Genomic DNA, 24,744 nt, shown 5'->3' with positions numbered 1-24,744 from the left:
TTTCTCCATACTCAGCTTTAAGAGGGCGAAGACTGAGAACTCTTCAGGACATGAAGAAACTTTAAGCAGGCAGTACAAGGAACAGAGTTAGCCCTTGCAACTCACAGTAGCTCATTCTCATTTTCTACAAAGCCTTCCATCTTTGAAAGTGATTGTTGCCACTCTGGTTTAATAAGTACTGCCAGCCTTGCACTCAACTGCATGGACAGTTCTCACCACTTCTGAAAACTCTTAAATTTCTGTGGTCTGTTAGTCTTACAAGACAAAGAATGGGCTTCAGTGTAGTATATTTTACTGGGTGCGACACACAGAAAGCAAAATAATCATCACGTCAAGCTCCACTGCCCTTCTCACAAGAGTTTCAAAGCTAAAATTGAAGAGACCTGAGAAGCCAAGTACTTTTACTCCTGTCCTAATGAACACAAATTTCCAAACAGCTCCGCATCATGCTGTATGAATTTGAAAAAATTTCCTTTAATAGCAACTCTGGTTAAGTGCTACCTTTATGCTACCATCCAGAAGCAGCATCTTAAAAAACATCTATGTTCAGATTTGGCAAGTACACCTCCTGGTAAACAGTGTAAGCAAAGAGCACTAAAGACAGAATGTAGACTACCAGGTGGTTTCTAGCCCACTTTGTCTCCAAGTTCATTAACTGACAGATGCCAAACACCACATTTCCCTCTTCAGCAGGCAGTTCAGCACCTGCATGAACCTCTAAATAGAGCACTAATAGAGAAACACCCTAAAAAAGGTGACTCTGGTGGGTTTTTCAGTTTTGGAATGGGAGGCTTTGCAGATGGACAAGTTTTGTACCACCTCTGTAGGCAGTCTACACTTCAATGCTGCTCATTTCAGTTCTAATTGCTGAACTCAGAATGCAAGTCATCCTCTAGTTTTTATATAGACCATAACCAAACTCCTTAAGTACATAGCAAATCAGAGGAATGGTTCATTTTAAGCATGCCTCCATCTTCCCCTGTCCAGTTACACGTTTCTGCAACTAACACTAGCACTGAGACACAAGCATTAAGTACCTGACATTCAGTCAGTGGCAGTATACAGTAAGCCACTTTGCTTTTCAGGAAGTCTCAGTTTTACTTGAATTTTACACACAAGTCTCTAATCACTAGCCTCTTGAGGCTTCCTGATTTTTTCCAGCTGCAAATAAGAAGTGCCATATGGTACTCATTACAGGTTAAGATTTACTAGTCATTTAGGACCTTTCCCAAGTGACAGGTGTTAGATGTTGCCACTTTCTATAACCATGTCCAAATGTAACACAAACTTAGACCTAACTGTCAGCTAGTCTTGTAAGCCTCAGATATGTTTGCAAGCCAAGTATTATAGTCATAACACCACTCATTCTGGCAGTCTGTTTTTAATCTTTTCCTGGTTAAGGAAATGGAATAAAGATACAGGCTCCAGACTGATTCCCCAGAAAACCTCCTGTTCCTCACTTTCATCCATACAATATGCAACAGGGGAAGCTTCAATTCCTGAGTCCTGTTAATGGATGTCAGTCATTTGCCACTGACAACTGCACCTTCATGTCAAGTGCATGAAGCAGACCACACAAGAAGAGAAATCCACTTTTTCCTCTGAGAAAGGAGAGACAAAATAGAACAGCATTTCAGATTAATCCAACCCCACTGTGGTCTATTTTGAAACTACTGAAAGCACTCAATTAATACCAAAGATTAAGCAAGTATACATGCTAAAAAGAATAGAGGCTGAGCACAGTGATCTTGCATTGAGATGTTATCTAAAGTAGTACACACCCTCTTAACTGTCAGAACAAGACCTAACTCACTTAAGGCTTGGTGGGCGTCTGGGGGATTTTTTGTGGTGGAGGTGATTATCAACTCCATTCTCCTTCAGTTCTTGGACCAAGTATCATAGCTCCAAGGTTCTTCTAGTTAAAGCTGTTTTATCATTTGTTTATGCCTGTAGCATCAGCATACTCTATGTGCACATTTTAATACCTGAAGATAGCACTATGGGCAATGCTTTCTCTGTATTGCTCAATACTAGTAAAAAAAGCTACTCTCCAGCCTAAGGTAATCAAATTTGAAAAAGTAAGTGGCACTGAAGAGGACCAAGTTAAACAAGGAAGCAATGAAGACAAAGCAATTGTCCTAACCCTGTAAGTCAGGGGCACTTCCAAAAGAATCGACCATCAGGACCTGATGAGTTGGGAGGCCCTTTTCTTCTTTTATCCACACGGGTTCAGAAATCCCTAAAGCTGATAAAAGTTGGATATTTAGTGTAAGCTCTCAGATGCCCGCTCAGGAACTCGCACACTTAACTTCAGCAGATGAAGAGCAGCCCTCAGTGTTAGCCTCTCGAGTTCATTTACTAATGCACAGGCTATGCGCTAGCAATAGCTCAGGGTCTCCCTTAGAGCACCTGTCACTTCAAGTGAGGTGCTTCACAGCAAGGTGCACCTTGCTATGAAAAAGTGACCTTATAGTGATATGGAAGATGACAACAGTAATTTCCCCCAGACTACTTCACAGGGGCAAAGCAAAAGGGGGCCTGAATGTATTTTATTGTCTTTAAAATGCTGGAAGGGACAGCTGCAGGCTAGTGCTAATAGATCATTCTATCTAGCACAAGCAGATCTTGGAATTAAATACTCAAACTTGATTAGAAAAAAATAGATTTCACCCCCTTACTCTAGAGAAACTAACTCTAGAGGCTATACATTATCCTGAGAATCATTACATTTGGTTTGCACTGATCATCACTAAACAGAAAGCACACCCTGCGAATTAAGTTGCACTTGTCAGAGACTTGCTACATTAAAAAAAATTTTGAACCCATGCCAAAGAACTAGCTAAAAGGACCATAGATAAGATCTTTACAAAAAGCATTGAAAAACCAACAAGTTTTTTGAAGTATTAACATTGTATCAGTAGTAGGAAAGGCAAAATGAATTTGATCCATGCTAGAGGAAGAGGGTGCAGAGGGAAAAGGAAATGCACTTTATATTTTTGTTTTGAACAGAAGCCAATGTCTAAGCCTTTATTATTTCTTCTGCATTTTGTCTCTGTAGCCCACCAACCATAAAAAATTATTTTAAGAAAGTCACAATGGAGTACTCCTCCTGAGAGATTCAGTAAAAAACATTTCAGCAGAATATGAGTACATAAAAAAAAGTGTACCAGACAGTGCTTTAGTACAGACACAAATTAAAATGTGTAACCCAAATATTCCTTTTTCAAAATAGAAGGATACCATCCACTTAGAACTTGCAAGCAAAGCATCACTTTCAATGGATGCTGTGTAAATAGATGAGTACTATTTGTTTTGGGAGGAGAGGAAGTCTTAAGCAGTACCATTAAGCTTCTCCTTGCTTTGACACATGGAAATTTAGTTACTGCTTTCTCCAGCAGTTCATTTTATTCACAGTCACTCTCTGGAGGTTACTCAGTAGCAAGTTAACCGTATCTGAAGTATCTGGTTAAGGTGTTTCTCTGATCACGACTGAGGATGTCAGTAAGCTGTCTTCCTTGCAATATTGCACTAAAATATTGTCAGTTTAAAAAAAGTGGGAGTAGGTGAGGACAGCACACATGGTTCCAACACCCCATCACAATAATTACAGTGAGGACATCCATTCATAGGAAAAAAGCCCTCAAGGATTATTAAAACTTGAGGTGCAGTTCAGTCTGAAGCTTGGCAGGACTAAGAAACAGCCCCTGGCATTTGTACACATTCCAAAACAGAAAGTCACTTTCTCTAAGGGAAAGCATTCCCTGAGGCACCCTGTTTGGGGAGTATACCGGCTCCCACAAGTGCTATTTGGAGCTGAACATATGCCAAGAAAACAACCTGCTGCAAGTTTGTGATATATGCTCTGGATCCTGCAGTAACCAGTAGGTTAGATACAAGCACTCAATATGGAGCATTTCCACAAAGTTTTAACTGTACTCCTACACCAAGCAAGGTTTGCAACAGTATCTTCTGTTCCAACGTCCTTTCAGTCTGCAACTATCAGAAGAACAAATAGAGAACTTCAAAGACAGCTCTGCTTTGAGCAAGAGATCACCTAATCTAGCCTTCAGAGCAGGAGGATTATACCTCCAGACTAAATTTTTCTATGATTCCACAATAAATGACAAGCTTGGAATCTTAGCACTTTTTAATTTTGTTATCTACATTTAAGTAAAAGTATTCAGAGTGTTAAATCCAACAATGGTTTTGTGGAGGGTTAACTTTGCCTGGACACCAGGTGCCCACCAAGCCACTCTATCACTCCCCTCCTCAGCTGGAGAGGGGAGAGAAAATATAATGAAAGGCTGGTGGCTTGAGATAAGGACAGGGAGAGATCACTCACCAATTACCATCACAGACCATCACCAATCACCAAAACAGACTCGCATCAGGGAAATTAATTTATTGCCAATCAAAAGTCAGAGTAGGGTAATGAGAAATAAAAACAAAAAAACCACCTTCCTCCCACCCCTCTTCTTCCCAGGCTCAACTTCACTCCCTTTTTTCTCTACCTCCTCCCCCCAAAGCAGCACAGGGGGACAGGGAATGGAGGTTGCGGTCAGTTCATCACACATTGTCTCTGCCTCTTCTTCCTCCTCACTCTCTTCCCCTGCTCCAGTGTGGGGTGTCTCTGCCATGGGAGACAGTCCTCCACAAACTTCTCCAATGTGGGTCTCCTCCATAGGGTGCAGACCTTCAGGAGCACACTGCTCCAGCATGGGTCCCCCACAGGGTCACAAGTCCTGCCAGAAAACCTGCTCCAACGTAGTCTCCTCTCCATGGGTCCACAGGTCCTGCCAGGAACCTGCTCCAGCACAGGATTCCCACGGGGTCCCAGCCTCCTTCAGGCATCCGCCAGTGTGGGCTCCTCCCCAGGCTGCAGGTAGATATCTGCTCCACCGTGGACCTCCCTGGGCTGCAGGGGGACAGCCTGCCTCACCATGGTCTTCCCCACGGGCTGCAGGGGAATCTCTGCTCCGGCGCCTGGAGCACCTCGTCCCCTCCTTCACTGACCCTCGTGTCTGCAGGGTTTTCTCTCTCACATATTCTCACTCCTCTCTCCCAGCTGCAGTCGCGCAGCAGGGTTTTTTTTCCCCTTCTTAAACACATTATCCCAAAGGAGCTACTACCATCGCTGACAGTCTCAGCCTTGACCAGTGGTGTGTCTGTCGTGGAGCTGGCTGGCATTGGTTCTGTCAGACACGGGGGAAGCTTCTGGCAGCTTCTCACAGAAGCCACCCCTGTAGCCTGCCCCCCCCCCCCCCCCCCAGCTACAAAAACCTTGCTCCACAAACCCAATACAGTTTTCTGTGCTTACTCTCTCCTGTGAAGCATAGGAGAAGACAGTAAACTTACTAAAAGTCTCCAGCTCTGCAAAGCTGAATGGAATATAGAATCAGTACTAGAAGAATTACCAAGGTACAACTGTAGCTCATATTTCAGATATCAGGTATGTCAAATATTTGATCAGTATCTGTTATCACAGTATGAAACATGAAATAAAATGCTCAGCCTGAAGCAGAGAGCCAAAAAGCTGTAGAAATTTGTCCAGAGATTACAGCACTTTGAATATACACACTGGTTTGGACAGTTTTATTCTTTCAGGAGCCAGCATGACAGTGTTTTGTAGCAAGTAACTGAAGCTTCTTATGCAGCATATTTATGATGACCAATGAAAACCGCTGTTCAAGTGCAGCAAAATCTTGCTTGACTGAAGAATATTTTTTCCAGACTTCATTACCAATTTGTAATGATTAGCATTCAGAAATTCATCTTTATACTTTAAACATCCACCTTCTGTATTTGTCCTCTGAACCCTTTTAGCAACCGGTGATAATACAGCATTCATTTCATTTCAGGATCTGTGTTTGATAACTTAAGAGCTTGTCTCTGATATATTCCTGAACACCACCAAAAAGCTTAAGGTCTTCCTTACTATCTTAAATAATCTTCTACCAAAATTATCAACATAATCCTTTCTGACATCAAGACAAAAAAGTCACTAAAAAGCTTACAGTGAATTTTAAGACAATACAGTCACAGCAATCCATCATCTTATTGATGTTAAACACATTTGCTTAGTCCAGCTGTTTAAAAAGAAGAAAAAAAAGTAGTACTATTTCCATCACTGTCATGACTGGCAGTGCTGTTTGTCCACAATTACTTCTGTAGTATATTAGCAATTTAAGGTTCTTTAAAGAGACCTGCTTGATTATTCTCACTCTTAGGTACAGTATGCTGATGTTCTAAAAATACACATTTTCTGAGCATGACTAGACCTGCCAACAAGCATTTTCTCATTCAAGCCTAGAGTTAAGGAATTTTCTAGGTTCACTTAGGGTACAAAAATTCATACTTTAGATGTAGATGTTTTAACACTTTGTTACTACTATTGCTTTAAGGGTTTGAAAGCTTTTAGAACAGAAAAGATACTTTCAAGATTTTTGTGCATGTGCATGCACATGTGGAGGAGTGTCACCAATTCTATTGCTAATAAATTTCCATAACCGTTCTGGATCAGAAACTAAAATGACACCACATATACACTTTCCCTTCAGTCAAAAATACAAAAACCACCCCATCCACTCAAATATCAATTTTTGTATTGATGTTTTCACTGTTTGCCTGGGCAGACTCTAGGCACAGCTTCTGGAGATTTTCATGGCACTACTTTCCCCACCAAGAAAGTACTGAATAAATATTGGAAGTTAAGCTGACTAAACAAAAAACACTCAAGCCTTGCAACTTCTCATCCTCTCTAGATTCTCTCCTTGTTGTTTTAAATATTTAATGACTTAAAAATTAAAAAAAGAGTAATTGTTTTGCAGAAACCTCAAGGTTTTGTCCTCATGTCTGACTACACAGTGACTGGATGAAAAGAGAACGAGAAGTCCAATATAAATTCTCATTTTTCAGTCCAATGAAGAAGCCTCCTTTTCCTTCTGAATACCTTTGCCCTTTAAGGTTCAATCAAGAAGAGAAGTGTTCTTAAGCTAATTCAGAAAAAGTATTTTCTCTGATTAAGTCAATTCATATTGTCTGAATGACAGCTAAAAGTTACTTTGCCTTTCAGAAACAATGGCTTCTGCTGTCATTCTGTATAACAGGTTGGTTCAAAGTAAGTTGACTCAAGAAAAGTCACTGCCCCATAAAAAGGATTATCTTTAAAAGGTTTTAAAACTGAGTTCATAAGCTCCTTCGTCCAGACATTGTTTTGCAGTGGCATTTCTTGTCACAAAATCAAGTTTTCTGGGAGCTGAAGACCTGCCTAGCCTTGCCTGCAGGTCACATTAGTTTTCACTGCTTTACTTAAAGCCATTTAATTATGGTTTTTAATAATTGCTACTTTAATTCAAGGTGTAGAAAAGAGTGCAGTTCATTGCCCAGGGTGGTCATTTTCTTCCTCTCTATCGGAAACCTGCAGGATTTCAGTGCATAAAGAGAAAGGCTTGCTTCTGAAGAATCAATGCTGCGTTTAGTAGACACAGACTGATGCTAGATAGTCTCTTCTTCATGAGTTGTCAACATATTTCTTCCTTAATGAAGGAACATTAGCATTCACTGCCAACAAGGTGAAGCCAAAAAAATGATCAAATACAAGTGTTGAATTAATGGTTGCTTAAGCTTGACAGCTTTATATAATTAATAACTAACACTTGTTCTATTTTCACCAAGAATGCAGGAGTTAGAGAGGCTAGGAACCAGAATGGAGGAGAGTAATAACATTAACTATTCTGAACATTCTGTAAACTTTGACATTTTTCAGAGTACTCAAGAAATACCAGGAAGTCCAGTACATGTCATCAAAATCATCACTCAATTTCCCTAGCTTGATTAAAAAAAATAGGGAAAGGACAAGAGTATGTCTATCAGGAAAACAGCAAAGAAAACAGTGTTTAGGATAAAGGTGAAGTATATGGACTCAGAAAGTTTTTCTACACATGGAGATGAGAAATATTGCCAGAAAGTGTTTAATAAAGTTGATTGGTTTAGCAACAGGTAGTTATTAAAATAGTAGGACCCATAAGTCCACACTTGAATGAAAACAATGCACCTGGCACCGGTCTTTTAAGTAGTTCTGGATTCCAAGTCACCATTTTTGCATCACACTGTTTATACTAGTATACAAATTAAAAAGCATAAGAGACATCCTGCTAGATTAAGACAGAAAAGTAGAAAACTCCTACTATAAGAACAGCATGAAGCAGTTGATAACAGGGGAAAAAGATTGCCAGCCTATAACATCATAGGCAAGCAAAAACCCCAGCACCCTTCTCACAAGAGTTTCAGAGGCTCTTAAGCAGACAAAGTAACAGGGTGGAAAGGGATGGTCTTCCCAGATCAGAGCTTGGGAATGAAACCCAGGCAACTGATTATTCCAAACACCTTACTAAGGACTTGACACATCACTCAAAACCCATCATTATCATCAAGTGCCCAGGGATTTTTCTTAAGTTTTGAGTTGCAAGAGAAACTCAGTTATCTTCTTTCCTCCTGTTCACAAAAGAATCCAAACTGCACTTCATTAAATACAATGTACCAATGCATATTACCAGTACACATGTTTATGTATAAGAAACCTAATTTGTATTTAGGGATGTGCTACAAGATGAACAGGCAGCTTTGACTTCCCAGGCATATAACTACCAGCTGTGGATGGCATACAGGTAACAAGTTATAAAATGTAAAACGCAACATCTCTGACACCATCTATAAGCTTTTGCCCTTCCACTCGATGCTGCCAGCCCTCTAAGGTACTTGAAGTTCCTGAAAGACTTTAAGTAGAAACAGGAGTCTGTCAAAAACAACAAAAAACCAAACCCCAACCACACAGTGTTGATATTCAAAGCTCACAGCCTTTCTCTAAGTACAAATGTTGGCAAGTTGCTTCACTTTAGTACTATGGTTGCCAAATAAAGCCAGATTTTATGTTTAGCACATTAAGGTTCTTGTATTTTCATCTAGCCCAGTAACCACACAAAAAGGCAGTTAATCAAATTGAAAATTAAGCTAGAAAGGAGTCTGTGTAGTTCTGCTTAATTTTCTGTATAAAAGTACTAAGAAGATGTTATAACTTACGTCACTTAGAGCAGTAGTTCCTAAAACACTGAGCTGAAGGACCTCTATCAAGCTTTACCTTTCTCACAAACTGCTCTACAATCTCATGGTCTTAAATGAAGACATTCCAATATAGCTCTGCTGATTATTTGCCATGGCTCTCCCGTGAGCCTGAAGCAATCAGCAATCAGCAGTGTCTTACCTTAACCTTGTGCAAGAGGCCCAAATGGACCAGTCAGCTTTCAAGTTTTTCTACCAGAACCAAGAAGGTGATCTTACCTACCATAACTACATTTCCAAATACAACACAAGGAGGTGAGGGGTACAACTATTACAGTAGAGAAAGAGATGGAAAGAGATGAAAGTCTTTGTTTCATATCAGTGAAGCATTTTAACACAAACCAAGGATTTCCTCCATGCTCACCATTCCTTCTAGAGAAGGGTTGTCTACCACATACATACACCTCAGCTGCAACTAAGGGTTGTAAAAGCATACAAATTCCCTAGAAAGCAGTACAGCATAAATATCTTTCTCCAAATTAATAGTGTGGTTTAAAACAAAGATCCACCTTCATAACAACTAAAGTCAGTCCTAGAATAAACACACTTTCCAACATGTTTAATATATTTCAGCAGAAAGTCCTGACAGATACAACCACTGGCAAAAAGACTTACTAGCCTGTTTTCAGGCAGGAAAGTGAATAGAGCTTTGCTTATCTCAGGGAAAGTTAACAGGAGGGAAAGCAGGGGTTTCAGCAGAGCTGCTGTAGCAAAGCTTATCTAGCATACAGTGGGGTCATATTAGACTACAGTAGAACAGTTTCAAGGCATATAGCTAGACCTGCAAGGAGAATAATTTTGTAGATAAACTAGAACCAAAAGTAAAATACCTATTAAGTGTGTTGCACACAGATGCCTTTTACAGTGCCAGGAGAGAGAAGAGATTGAAATTCAACTTTGACATTTTAATTCTCTGTAGCGATTAGGTAAAAGAAACAAAATACAGATGAGACTAAACTATTTTTCTTCCCCTCCAAATTGGATTTCTCTTTGTCTCCTTCAACAACAGAGCTGCAACAGCCAAAAGCCTTGAAGGTTATCACCTTCAAGTCAGCCAAAAGCCATAGCTTTAGAGTTCCTCTCTGACTCCTAAAACACACACTTCAGGTGGAAAAAAACTCATTGTCAACATTGCCACCACAATTTATTTTTCTTTTGTTACAGTATAACAGAATAATACAAACACACACTGCATAAGACACTCTCCACAAAAGTAGAATACAAAATTAAAATTCTGAATGCTGCTGTGCTGACAGCTTAAGAGATGGCTTCTTGATTAGTTGCAATTAAAAACAGCATTTAAGTAAATATAAGCCTCCCAACTCACAATTTAACTTCGAAACTAAGAATAATTTTTGACTACAGGATACGTAAGTTGTCTCAACAGAAACTACACCTAGGAGCATGACTATACTCTCTCATAGTTTTAGACTTACAGGATAATTCAGGCAGGAAGGGGCCTCAGGAGGGTATTTAGTCCAGTCTCCCACTCAAATCATGGCAACAAAGATGCAGAGTTTCATAAGTGAGAGTCACACAATACCAAAGTCCTTTCCAAGCAGACTACAATTATGTCTAATACATTACAGTTTAAGCATCACACCTTTCAGAGGGAGACTGAAGCATTAACAAGTTTAAGCTAGAATGTTTCATTTGCAATATAGCTTTGCAATTACCCAATTGGCCAATATCCATCTCTCCTAAAATTAAGATCACATGCCCCAGTTTTTCCTTCTTGCATCTCCTCACAACAAGTTCTCAAAGACAGACTTAAGCTCTGCAAGAAAGACTTGAGACGACTGCAAAGCAATTGTTTTTTAAAATAAGCATTAGAATTCTTTTTATAACAGGACCCTTTCCTCTTCAGCTCAGCTATGTTTATTCTGTTGATAATTTCACATTACACTGAAGCTTTTCCTCCAGATACCACACACTTAGCTATTACATAACCAGGATGCTCAGCACATTGCCTTTTTCAGAAGCTGCAATGTACCAGTGATATTTAATAAGGTTTAATTGCCTTGCTAACCTTTCACAGGAGGGTAAAGGATGCTGCTTAGGAATCCTTAAAACTGTACCAGCACTGTATCTTTTGAACAAGTTTTATTTTAGAAACTCTTGAGAAGAGATGGTTTACAGCACAGAAAAGTCTGCAGTCAACATCAGATAGCCAAACACTGCATATAGCAAGAACTTAAAAGCACCCAAGTGGTTTTAAACATTACTGAGTCCATACAGCCTTATGAAACAGATAAGCAAAGAGTGTCTTCATTCAAAGCAATTTGTCTGGTATTATCATTACTGGCAGAGGCTACTTTCCATTCAGTACGCTTGCATAATGCTATTCCTAGAACGTGTAAGTGAGTGTTATCTAGATATCTTCTTATGTGGTGATATCAGTGGAGAGTTTACACAATTGATGCAATTAGAGAAGGAAGCATTTTAATCTAAGTGAATGAAAGGTAAAAATGCACAATACATCTTCGCTGTACGCGCAGAACAGATGCCTTACTGCACTTTGCCCCAGATAGAAAATATGCGTGTTAGATTTGTTGGGTTCTTACTGATTTCAGTTGTTTTGTAGTACAGAAAAGTTTCCACATGTTCTAGTAAAACCAACAGCAACTAATTACAGTACGGTAAGCATTATTGTTTATTCATAGTAGAAAAAGATCACTATGTAAATTTATATTTGCTATTAAATAAACCAAGTAACACTTTGTCCTAGGAAAATTTTCCTTTCTACTTAAAAAAAAAAGTAAAGTAGAAGTGACTTAAATAATTGCTTTCAGCGAGTAGATTAATTAATTCATGGCCAGTAAATTAAAGCCTAGGAGTTTCAACAGAACTATCAGTCCATTTCCATCATGTGGAAAAACTGAATAAGATACACAACGATTTTGTATACATAGCCACATATGGTCCAAATGGCTTTTACATTAGGTTTCATTCAGGATTCCTTTGATTTCTTTGTATTTTAGTATGTGCCAGAACACACAGAGATACAACTTTTACTATATATCTTAACTAAGAGCCATGAAAGGTCAAAAGCAAAACACAGGACAAATGACAAGTTGCAAGCGGGAACGCTTGAGTCTCGATGTTATGAAACAGAGTCTTGTGCATGACTAATCAAGACACATCCACGGAATTTCAGGATGAAATACTTCTTGAATCCTAAAAGCCAGCATCCATTTCTTTCTGCTTTTATAGACCTAGCTTTCGTAACTTGAAAGAGCCACAACCAGTTATGAAATGGGAAATAGTAACAACCACCACCACTACCATGATGAAATAGTTAGGACAAACAAGAAAAACACAGATGACCATTATTTACAGGTTAACCATATTAATCAAGTACATTGTAATTAATGACACAGTAGCATGTATTTATATACATGGTAACCTCTGAAAGGAAAAAAAAATATCTCAGCTTAACTTAGAGAACTTTCATGAATAATACATTACCTTCTTAAACACAAATGATGCCCATCTTGCCAGCCTGCCTTACCATATTTGATCAACTGTTTTCACCCCCACACTTTCAGTCAAACTGGAGTTATAATGGAAGGCAAAGAAAAAGAGACATTGCAGAAGTTACTTCATCTTTAATAACTTTTGGGCTGACGAAGTCTATTTAAGCTTTAAAAACCAAGGCCTTAACTATGAGGGGAAGTTTTTTCAATATAAACCAACAGATAGTCACTAACTTCAAGTAAGTTTTGTAGATTAGCACAATTCAAGAATCTAGTCCATCTATGTTCTTTAATTAAATAGATTTCTCACTCACAACTTGCAATCACTTTTCTATAATAGTGCAAGTGTAAACCTGCCAGGAAAGGAAAAAAATTCTGTTTATAGGAAGAGCTAATTGGCTTATATACATGTATATAGATTTATATTAAAACCACTAAGGCACTTAATAATATTGTCCCTCAACATACATTATAAGCACTCATACCCTCTGATGAAAGCGTACAACAAATAAGCACCTTTTTATAGTGTAACGTGAAATCACTTCATGCACTGATGACACCATCTTCCACCTCATTCATTCTCCCACTCTAAAGTAAGACTGTTCGCAGACTCCCAGCTACTTTTACACTGTTCCTCAGTAGTTACACACTTCATTCTACATCAACAATGAGTCTGCAGAAGAGTGCATAGCATGATCTGTATACTACTCACCAAGTTTAGACAATGGGCTATGGAAACCCAGCAATAAAATCTGAACAAATTCATCCTTACTTGAGTATGAAGTTTTGGCAATTTTTTTTTTTTTAATAAGTTATTGGAATTTCCTTATGATGTCCATATTGGCAGATGACTCATCTGTACTCTGTCACCTTGTAACTGATCACATAGCCATATACACTATTTGAATGGTCTGGAGCAAAGGAGGTATGCCTTTTGCATTTGAAATGTGTATTACGAGGTTGAATAACAGTTTCAGATATTATTTTAATAAGGACACCAGAATGAGTCAAACTCATCCCACCAGATTTATCCTGTTGGGGAAAGGGGGAGGATTCTGATACAAGGTCCCAAAACAAAATTCACAGAAAGATACAGTGTGTAACAAGCATACTGCTACAGTGTTAATTCAACCCTTTCCGACAATGAGAAAAATAAAATGCTGATCCTCATTAATAAGGATCAGCATCATTTAGTGTTATCATCATGGGAGGTTCAAAGACACCAGAACACCCAAGTATCAAGAAACCATTAGACCCTTATGACAAAACGTCAGTGGGACTTACGTAGGTTGGAACAGAGGTATCTCTCTTTCCCCCGTTCCCACTAGCCCTTAGGTCTTCAGTTAATCTTATCTCACTGGGGTAGTAAATCCCCAGGGGGACTTATCCTAAAAGAGAGGCTGTAGCACAAGGTGGTGTTAAGAACCAGGAACTCCACCCTTGCCTTTTTTCCTTTCTTCATTTCTCCCAAGGCAGAAGACTGCCTACAGGGTCAGCCCAGCGCAGTCCCCTTCCCAGACCCCACAGATTCCCACCAATTGCACGCATGAAACTCTGCTTGGGTGCTTTCCTGAGGAAAGAAAAGGGCCACATTTATGCACACAAACCTCCCCATCTTCAACCCCCGCCAGCTAAAACAGTGAAGTCCTGTAGGTAGGACTTCCTTCTTTGGGGATGGAAGTTATAGGAGGGAGCCTGATGTGAGGTGGTACTTAACAGAACAGCAGAATGAGTATTACAGACAATGTGGAGACAAGCAGTTCTCCAAATCAATAAGTACTGGTGGCACACTAGTATCACTTACACTTGGATACACACCTGGGCATGGTAAGAAGGAGGGGTAGAAGGAGAAGGGAGTATAGTACGGCTGGTCTTTGCTTTTTTGGAAGGGCAGATGAAAGGTCTGCAAAGTTTCACTGTAAAGGAATGCACTTCAAAGGAGAGTTCAAGACAAATAAGGTTTTGTCAGCTCTAACTACAAAATCGGACAGGGGAAGTAGGAGAAGGGTATTCTACACCTATTACCGTAACATATTATGATTTTTCAACTAGAGAGTAACAACAGAAATCTGGATTCATTTTCCCTTCCAGATAAACTTTAAAAAAAGTTAACAGCCAGAGGAAGGGATTGTAAAAATCTGAAATTAACCCATGTTAAGGTACAAACCTTTTAGTTAATTTCACCACTTGTTAACAGCTGAAGGTCTTAGTCAAGTACCTTGAAACGGGAAGCTAGGGATCACCTCTCCCTCCTCTCAGTTTCAAGGCCCAGCCACTCCAGGGAAGCTGGGATAGCATCCCTCTCCCAAAGAGAGAAAACAAAATTCTTCTCCAGGCCACCTACTGTGCACCCTCTGCAACACCGCACGCATCTACCATCTCCGCTAGCATCGCAACTTGGGTTTTAAGAAAGCAGAAGTACAGCCCTCAGGAAAACCAAGCCACAGTCTGAGGCGTAGTCCTCCGGCAAACCGTGCCCACGAGCCTCCGGCTCCCTGCCACGTCCAGGTGTGACTTACAGATGCAGGTGAAGGCTCGCTGGCAAGAGCTCAGACACCTCTTCACGAAGGTCCTTTAGGGGAGGAAGGCGGGGGGGGGGGGGGGGGCGGATTTTTCCTCCTTTGTCCTAGAGGAACAGCGGGTTCAGAGCACACACAAAGCTCGCCCGCCTCGCACTCACGCTCCCTCCTGCCTCCCCGCAGCCGCCGGCGGACCCAGACGTGCCGACGGCACGGGGGGAACCGCCGAGAGCCGGTCCGACGCCGGCAGCGCCGAGGAACCTTTGTCCGGGGCGGGCACTGCCCTCAAAAGGGCCGCCCGGGAGCCCCCGACACCTGAGGGCAGCGAGGCGAGAGACCCTCCCGCCCGCGGCCCGGCCTCACGCCGCCGCCCGCCCCGCGCCGGAGGGCGCCGCCGGGCTCCTGTCAGGGGGCCGCGGCCCGCTGCGGGCCCCCCTCAGCCCCAGCGCTGGCCACCGGGGAACCCACCCTCGGCCACCCCGCTTATCGAAGAGGCTCCAAAGGTGTCCGTGTCCCATCCCCCCCCCACGCCCCGAGGCTCTGCGCTGCTGCCGCCGCCGCCGCGCCCGGCAGGGACAGCGGCGCCGGGCAGCGCCTGAGGAGAACAAGGAGGGCGCCCCGCACTCACCGCCGCCACCGCCTCCTCCGGCCCCCAGCACCCCAACAGCAGCACCAGGCAGCCAGCAGCCAGGCTGCGGCTCCTCCACCGCGGCTCCATCCTGCCCGCTCAGGAGCTCCGGGGCTGGCCCTGCGGCGCGGGCATAGCCCGGCGGGGCAGCGCGGCTCCCTCCAGGCGGCTCCCGCCGGCCGCCCCGACGCCAGCGCCCGCCCCTCTGCCGCAGTCGCCCGCTTCTCCCGGCTCAAGTCCTCCCGGGACTACTTGCCCCACCAGTATTCATCCGCACCCTGGGCGGGCGGGCGGGCGGCCGCCGGCGGCGGAGGAGGGTGCGCGCGTGTGGTGTGCGGGGCAGGGCGCGCTGCACGCCCCGCTCTGAGGGGGTCGTGGTTCCCCGCCGCCGCCGCCACCCTTCCCCCGTGGGCGCCGGGGTTTTGTCGGCTCGAAGGGCGGGCGCCTGCCTCTCCCCGCCCCGCACCTCCACCGGGCGGGCGGGCGGGCAGCCGCTGGACCCCGGACTATTTTCTCCAGCGGAAGCACCTCGGTGTGTGAGGGCAGGGGGGGAGCTGTTGGCAGTGCCGGGTCGCACCTCAGGAGGGGCTGGGCGGCGGGGTGCGGGGCTGTGAGGGGGTGCCCGCCGCGGCTCGCCCGCTTCAGTCCCGTCCCGTCCCGCCCGGCTCCGCTCAGGTGCGACGCCTCGGCGAAGAACCGCGTAAACTTTCTGCCCGGGCACGCTCTGGCACGGCGCGCACCGGCACGGCGAGCGGAAGGCGGCGGGCGCCCTGAAGGGGCCGGGGCGCCGCGGGGTAGCGGCGGGAAGCGAAGCGAAGCCGTGACCGACCCCGAGCGGGCAGCGCGGGCGGGGCCAGCCCGGCCGCTCACGGCAGGGCGAGACACCCTCGGTCTTCCCTTGTAGCGGGAAGGGCGGGGGGGGGGGGGGGGGGAAGGAGCCGGCGAAGCGGCCGCACCGCGGAGGTGAGCGGCGGTCGGCCGCGCAGGGGGCCCGCCCTGAGTGACGGCGGCGGGCCCTCCTCTTCCTCCGGCGGCGCGGAGCCGGCGGGCGCAGCGGCGCGTAACCGGTCTGCGTCCTCTCCGCCTTCCCTGCAGGCTGCCTGAAGGATGGGCCGCGGCTGCGCCCCTGCTCCGCCGGCCGTGGGGCGCGCAGGGTGAGTGGCGAGGCGCGGCGGCCCCCCCCCCCCCCCCCCCCCCCCTCCTTCCCCGCCGTGTGCCCCGGCCCCCGCGGGTGACCCTGTCCCTTTGCCTCCCTGCAGGGTGCTGGTGCTGGTGCTCCTCTGCCTGGGCGCGGAGCTGGCGAGCGGGGTAAGTGTGCAGGTCCCGGCCGCGCCTGTGCCTCGCTGGAGGTGGACGTGCCTAGTGAAACCTGTCGGGGTTTGGGCATCCTGCGGCCGGAGAACAGACGCCTCCCCACCCCTCTCAGAAAGATACGGGGATTTTTTAAATCGTTATTATTATTTTTTTTAAATTACCGTACACCTCTGCTCCGAAGTCCCTTTGCGCCTTTCATCTGCTCGACTTTGAATTAGTTTTGCAAAGTATGCCGGGGTGAAAGACCGTCCGTACTCAGTGTAACAGCTTTCTGTGTCTGGAAGGATAATCGGTTATCTCTCTTTGCAACTGACTGCCTTTCATTCTTTTTTAGCTGCTTCTCAAACCGTTCTGTTAAAAGCTGACCCTTTAGATCCTTGTTCGCAAGGGATCTAGCCCAGAACACCCCATAACTAAGTAAAAGTGATGTGAGAAATTAAAGGATTAAGCTGTTCAGTGCTGTATCAAGGTTCATGACTATGAATTAGTAAATGTGTTTTAAATTCCAAGTTGGCATGCAGAAGCAATGACTTTATGATCTGTCAATCTGACAATTTTATGACATAAACACAGATTTTCTCTGACTGTTCTTAATTAATGTTTAAACAGATTAGCGAGGGATCGCAGACTTTTTAAATGTTCATAATTCTTCACTTTTTTGGTGTTGTAATAGATTTTCTGCAGCTGGGATGCTGAAATTGTTAGCCCGCTCAACTGTAGTGAATAAGAGAGTCCTCTGGAAAATCTGTAGCCTAAATTAAGTGTCCAACTGATGTACAGTCAGCAGTTCAAAAAAACCTCTTCGTTATATTGTGATGTAAATTAAGATTGCACAATACTCTAATCTTCGTGGTCTGGATTTTATAGCACATATGCAATAATGAATTGATGGAAGTAGCTAGTATAATATGTTTTACGCATGTTTATTTTAATTCAACTTCTAACAGACTTCTCTACAAAAACAGTTAAAATACGGGTTCTTGATTTGTCAGCCAATGTTTTTCTACTGCTTTTGCTACTCTTTTGATTAAAATTTTAAGGATTTAGAACCTTCCTGTGCAACTGTGAAGAAATTTTTTGAAAAGGCTTTAATAGCAGAGGGGTTTATACTTTTCATAAATATGAAAGGCTTGATTCTGCTTTGCATTTTTTATAATCAATTGCACTAGTAGAATTTCATCATCCTGATCAGGTGGTAGTTACAAGCTCTAATCTTCTCTAAAGATTAAGAGATTAGACAATTTTCTTCAACAAAACCAAGATCTGTTCTTCCGAGTGTTCTTGCTGCAGTGGAATCTATGCGGAAATGACTTTTATAAAGCAAGTATTTTCAAGGCTTTCTGAAATAAAGGTGCCACATTTTGCAGTCATTTTTATAAGTTCATGCAATATGTCAGTGAAATTATTCCTGATTGATGCAAATGTAACTGACAGTAGATTTTTAATTGTTTGCTCTCATTTTGCTTCATACCTGTTGGAAAGCACATATCTTAAGCAGTCAGATTTTTGTTAGTTCCTTGGCATGTTTCGTTGCCAATAAAGGGACTTTGTCAATTTAAGTCTATTGCAATGAGTAAGATTAATACCTACATGCCATTTCTAAGTCTTCCTGCCAGTTTTCTTCAGGGTTAGAAAACAAGCAAAATCTTTGTTGTTGTGTGATCAGTCTGAAAGTTTGAAAAATAATCAGAAATAGGTCCTTAAAATACTTAGTTTTAGTGCCTTATACCTCTAAGCAGTTAATGCATTTAATTATTATTAAAAATGCTGTCAAACATGCTCAACAGGAAAGATATACAACTATGTTTTTGTCAACTTGAGAACAGTAGTAGATAGATGACATTCTGGTACCGTTGAGTTAAAAACACACCCTAACACCTTCCAGCATGAAGAAAATGCTAGTAGTTGAAATTGGTTTTGCAGTAAGCAGAGCTTTTTTAGGAAAAGCAGGATCTCTGAGACATTTCTTAATAGTGCTCTGCTATAGCATTTGAGGCAACTGAGCACAGTGAAGTACAATGTTAATAAAATGAGGTTAAAACTTCAGGTTAGTAAGGAATAATAACTTCTAGAAGACTATTCTCAGAGGCAGTCGATGATTAAAAGACTTTTTGCTGAAGATGATGTGATTTATAACTTTGTTCATCTTCTCTTTTTTTCGGATAATCTTATTTCAATAATTTATCTGTTTTAAAAGAAACATCCTAAAATACTGTACCAAGTTGTTGAGTGTTCTTCAGGAATGTTAATGTGGACATGACTAGTAGGCAGTGGCTGGCATGTCAGGCCAGCATCTTGAATAAAGTTGTATCAAAGATGGCTCTGACTCAGAGGTCTCAATTACAAGGTGTAGTCATCCCTCCCTCTGTAAGCATAGGATTTTAAAGTGGATCAGAATTAATTTCTCAGCTTGTACTTATTTTTCCTGGATATAAACAGTGATCTATTTTGAATGGCAGTACAAAATTAGTCTTGTAATACAATCTATGTTTTCTTGAGCCAAGTGTTGAAAACATGGATGACTTGCTGTTACACATGGGGTTACTCTGCAGAGAGATTGTTACCTTGTTTGTAGACCAATTGCTGGAGTGACCTAAGTTTTCCTTAACAGCTTTCAGTTGAAGTCACTCCAGAAGCTATGCTTCATTCATGGTTTCAATCTTTTATTTTCAGTAATTTGCATTAATAATGACCCAGGAGTGTCAGTACAAGATGCTGTGCAAGCACAAAGCAGCAGTGCAGTATTGTCTTCAAGACATTCGTTACACTGGAAGGCAAATGACAAAAGCTGGTCCAGAGCTGGGGGAAATAAGACAAAATGTTGGAACAGTGCTAGAGAGGCAGGTGTTTGTGTCTGCTAATTACTGCCCACCCCTGAGGTTTTTCCTGGTTACAGGGCAAGATACAGTTTTTAGAAGGGGGACTTTTAGAAGGGTAATCGGAGTTTTGCTGGTGTTTCTGGGATGTCCTCTCAGAAAGGTGAGGTGGAGCATGAGATGAAAATAGTCACAAAGTCTAGAGACAGCCTCTTGCAATGAAATTTGAGATTCTCATCTCTTCACAAAGCTCTTAGCTGAGCTGCATCATAGTCCTAGCAGTCATTCTATGCCCACTTGAGAGCATACCTGACATACAGGTGAGATGGTGACTCCTCATTTATTTCTTTTCTGCCATTGTTCAGCTAGTTGAGCACACCTGGAATATGTGCTAGTCTTGATGTGATATCCTAAGGAACTACTGTAAAGCCTTATTGTCAGACACGTTCTCTTGGAACAGCTGAGCTTTCAGATAGAGTTTAGTTAGCTTTTATTTTATGAGTCTGGACTTCATGCACTATTGCAACTCATCCAAATCTTCTGGGGTTTTTTTTGCTAATAAATGTGCAGATTAACTAGAGATACCCTCTTTTTCTAGCGCTTAGTATCTTGTTCAGCAGAACATCTACAGTATCCAAGTAAGGCAAATAAAAACTATGTGCCAAAACCAGTTCTGGGCAGTCTGCTCTATTTTGAGTAACTGAAGCTCTGCCAGTTTATGACAAGCTAGGCCAAGTGATTCTATTTCTCTTTTCTCTTACTATATCCCAGGTTTTCTGTGTGATTTTTTTTTTTTTTGTTATATCTATGATACAAATGTTTCATTTAATAGGTACTGAACCAGCTTAATTGAACCAAGCTCATTGTTTTCAGTGGCCTTATGCCAAAAATAAGTTTTGTCCCAGAGCTCTGACAGAAGGAAAATATAGCTGTTTAATTATGGATATTTAAAATCAGAATTGTGGCTCTCATCATTCCACTTTCCAATTCAGTTTCTGCAAATAATGATCTTATCCATTAAGAGGTATTTAAAAATTTTTTTCTGTTTCTTTGCCATTTTATTCAGTGTTTATAAGTATGCAATCCTTCTGCAGTTTGACTTTTACAGCTATATCCTTACAGAGCAGTGAGCTTTATTGGGAAAAAAGTAATATCTGTAGTAAAGTTACTTGTTTAAGAAAGGAGCCTACAGAATTCAAGAAATAATGTAAAATGCAAATCTAATCTTGTAAATCTCAGGATTTGTTTACCAGATAAGGCAGCTTCTAATTTGTAAGAATGCATGGGTGTTGAGACACTTGAGTGGTGAAGATTCGCACACTTCACTGAGAATGGTCATTCTGCAAAGGTAAAGTTTGAATAGTAATAGGTCTATAGCTAAATAATGAGAATTATTCCCTGGTTCTGTAGCAAAATAATAAGAATTACTTAAAAAAAAAAAAAAAGAAGCAGACAGTTCATAACAGTGCTAATTATCTAGCTCTTGCTAAGACCTGTTGAATTTTATGGAAAATTTTCATTTAAAGCTGAATATCCATTTCTCTCCCATCTGAACAAATAATTGTTTATTTGCTGAATATTTTCTGGGTGCTAAAGATAATTAGGCATAAAATGTGGCATTTTATTTGGCACTCAGATATTGTGTCAGGTCACAGCAGCTATGAAATGAAGTAATGCGTGTGGTTGTGTTCTGAAGAGCTTTTTTAATATCATTACCCATTTAAGGTTGTGGCTGCCTTTTGCATAGGTGTGAGAGGCATTGTGTGACCTGAAGAAGCATTTTGTTTCCCCTTCTGGACAAGCCAGCTTTACTGCCAGCCACTGTGTTCTCCTGACTTCAGAATTGCTATTAGTAAGTCATGCTGGTGTCCCTAAAGTAGGCAGGGTATTTCATGGTGGGGCTTCTCTACCCTTTGTCCATCCTCGCTGTAGAGACAGTCTCTATGTGAGTAGGGGTCTGGTACCTTACTCCTTATGAATTCTTCCTCCTGAGGTAATTGCAGTAATATGCTGATGCTCACAGATATTGTGAGAATGCTACAGATTGCAAAAAGTCTTGATAGTAAAATGGCTCTAGCTTGCAAATCTGTAACTCCACAAGGTCTTAACTCTGTCTCTTTCTTGTCTACTTTTTGTGTAAGTCATACTCCATTTGTAGACATAGAACTGCTCCAGGAGGAGAGCTGGTAACTCCCTGACTTGTGCAGGTAGAAAAGAACTTCTCATTTTCCCATGTCCCCAGAGACACAGCACCTGTTCAGGCAAGGTTGTCAAAGTATTGCTAGCTCTTGGTGTTTAATCAGACAAAATTTTTGATCCATTGGAAGCTGCAGTGTTTTTTGAAAAGAGCGTAATTGATCCAAAGGCTTTTTCCTGTTCATACAGATACTCTGCATTATTTCTGCAAGTACTTTTGCTGCTAACTGAGTGCTGACTGGAGCATTAAGATTAGACATCCAACTAGTGTCTTGTAAGACTGTTTTGGTTATGTATCAGAAAATATGACCCCCCTGGTTTTTGAGCATCTTTTAAGATTAACTTGGAAGGGAGAGCTAGAAAACACTGCAAAGCTAATGATTCTGTATTAAACAGTGCTGAGGAAATGGAAACATATTTTGGAGATGCTAGCCAGTTTTAAACTTTTGTCAGTGCCTTTTATGGGATTATAAATTCTTTTAGGTACCTCAAAACAATAAAATTAAGGTATTCTCTCTGGGGGAAAAAAAAGGTATTCTTATACTGTAGAGTGATGTAATAGTATTTTGAGATCATCATGAAGTCATGGTAGATAGAGATGAAAAATTCTTTGCTGCCAGAATTCTTGATGTACTTGACCTCCTTTCTTCCTTCCTAAGTAGGTTTGTGTGTCCCTCTGTGGATAACGATTTAAAATTAAATTATTGTTCAGATACCAGTGTAAAGTTGTATTACCAGATCAAAAAAGAAGGGACTCCTGTGTTTCAGCTTAAATGTTATAATGATGAAAAAGAAGAAGAAATAAGAATTTTTTTGAAGCTTTGATTGATAGATAATTTTCAAGCTCTCTGAGAATCCAGTCTCAAAATAAAGGACTGCTTTCTCTGTTACTCTGGACAAAAGTAAAATGAAAGCACTTCTGCTGTTACCTGTGGAAGAGATTGTTCTAGCAAGGTCAGCCTGTGTTTTGAAAGGGATTGGAAGGAGGCTGAGATGGTTGTTAGAGGGAACCTGTGAAATGCAGTCCTGATAGTGACTGCAATGTTAAGTATTACTGGAGGAAGAAGATCAGTGGGAAGGAAGGTCAGTCATTGACATTATGAATTTAATTTCCTAAGGTTTTTTTCCTTTCAAAATATCCCTATAACTCAAGAAGGCTCTCACCTGAGAAGGCTATAAAACCTGAGCTTGATATACTTCTTTCAGTTTACATGTCTGAGAATAAAGAGCAGTTAGAGTAGAATCATGCAGTTCTCATTACCTGTTCCTTGCAAAAAGGGAATTTGGAGGTGTAGGCAATAAATCTGAAAATACTTGGAGAAAGCAAATAATTTGTTCCTGTGCTTTTTGCACAGATTTCCTGCAGTTTAGCCTGCCTTGGGTTTTTCCATACAACTTCCCCTTCTCTCATGGTGTGATTTATATGGAAGCTGTGTTGCTGCAGTCTCCAGTAGCTGTATTTAGCTTTCTAGTTTCAAAAGGTGTTGACATTAATTTTACTACTTGTGTGCAAAGTCATCTTTTCTTTTCAGAATGGCTTCCTGTTCTCTCAGGTCTGAGGAAATGTGAAGAGGTGGAATTAATACAAAGTCAAAGGACCTGTTCCATGGATCTGCTTCTTTTGGCTTTTTTGCCACATTTTTTAACAGTTCTTGCTGGTCGGAATTGACTTTGCTGGCCCTCTGATTCTGCTCTTACCCAAATGAATACAAAGCTGTAGACACCCCTGCAGTCTGGGCTAGCTTCCCTTCTTGTTGTTTCTGCAGGATTTTGATTAGCTTTGGTTGTGTCAACCTCGTTGGGCCACTAAACCAGCACCATCCAGTTTGCATAGTCTCTGCTCACTTGGTTACCTTAATATTGAGAGAATCAACACTGTGAACCAAATTGGGCTGATTTGCTTCAGTCCGCTGAGATACCAATAGCTACTGTATTCTGAGTTTGCCTTATTCACTCCCTGGTCTATTTTCTCCTATTTGGCTGGAACCTACTGTACTCTGTACAGCCTCCAGCCCTTGCCTCAACGTGCTCCTAAGCTCATCTGCCTTTCTAGCTCTCCTTTGTGCCTTAGTAGTCTAGGGGAGGCTGCCAGTATGACTCCTGGCGGTTAATCCTGTAGTGCTTTTTCTGATGCCTCACTCTTAGCAGCAGTGAGGACGTGTCAATGCCTGTTACCTAGGAATCTCTGTTGCACAAATCTGTTTAAGAGGGTTGCACCTCTTAAATGAAAAGTTCGTTGCTTTTCCCATTACTAATAGGAACAAACGATTCCATCCTTGACACAAGCATTTGGCAAGACCTCGCTGTGATGTCTAACACAGGTAAAATCTAACCATCATCTAGTTGTTGCATCTGGACTAATTGGGAACTAGCTAGAAAAGGCAATACATCAAGGTTTCTGTAAGATATGAGAGTAATATTTCCTTTTTGTTTGGTTTTGCATATTTGTCATTTTTCCATTTCCATTGAAGGGAAAAGAGATTGGAAACAAGGTAGCAACAGCAACATTAACTGTTTCTTTAGCATTTTTTTCGGCTGGCAGAGAGATTAATAAGACCTGCAACTTTCTAGAGGTTGGGATAAAATGTACAGAGTAAGCTGAAAGCCAACTGCATAAATGAATTTATAGCACTGTTAGGAGGGGTTGGTTTTGATCTAAAAAGCAGAGGAGAGGAAAA

At 42.0% G+C, this 24,744-nt stretch overlaps 2 protein-coding genes across 10 annotated transcripts in view; one reads left to right on the top strand and one right to left on the bottom strand.

Annotated features, from left to right (window-relative positions):
* COL4A5 (collagen type IV alpha 5 chain) overlaps nucleotides 1-15,968 on the bottom strand; it is an 88,677-nt gene extending 72,709 nt beyond the window's left edge. For 5 of the 6 annotated variants that reach the window (XM_029996540.1, XM_029996542.2, XM_029996543.2 and 2 more), the window contains exon 1: nucleotides 15,741-15,957. In XM_029996540.1, coding sequence (XP_029852400.1) covers nucleotides 15,741-15,830 — 90 coding nt within the window. In that variant the 5' untranslated portion in view covers nucleotides 15,831-15,957. Of the gene's footprint in view, nucleotides 1-15,740 lie in introns of all 6 variants that reach the window. The other variant, XM_029996545.2, reaches the window with a different exon arrangement.
* A 198-nt stretch (nucleotides 15,969-16,166) lies between these two features.
* Nucleotides 16,167-24,744, top strand: part of COL4A6 (collagen type IV alpha 6 chain) — a 141,924-nt gene continuing 133,346 nt past the window's right edge. For 2 of the 4 annotated variants that reach the window (XM_029996539.2, XM_029996538.2), the window contains exons 1-2: nucleotides 16,672-16,894; nucleotides 17,000-17,048. In XM_029996539.2, the coding sequence (XP_029852399.1) occupies nucleotides 16,848-16,894; nucleotides 17,000-17,048 (96 nt within the window). In that variant the 5' untranslated portion in view covers nucleotides 16,672-16,847. Of the gene's footprint in view, nucleotides 16,273-16,379; nucleotides 16,416-16,671; nucleotides 16,895-16,999; nucleotides 17,049-24,744 lie in introns of those variants that run through there. The other 2 variants (XM_029996536.2, XM_029996537.2) reach the window with 2 other exon arrangements.

The sequence above is a fragment of the Aquila chrysaetos genome, chromosome 21 (genome assembly GCF_900496995.4).
Source record: "Aquila chrysaetos chrysaetos chromosome 21, bAquChr1.4, whole genome shotgun sequence".
NCBI classification, from domain to species: Eukaryota; Metazoa; Chordata; class Aves; order Accipitriformes; family Accipitridae; genus Aquila; species Aquila chrysaetos.
The sequence above is the reverse complement of the archived record's forward strand: the minus strand, read 5'-3'. Positions and strand labels throughout refer to the sequence as shown.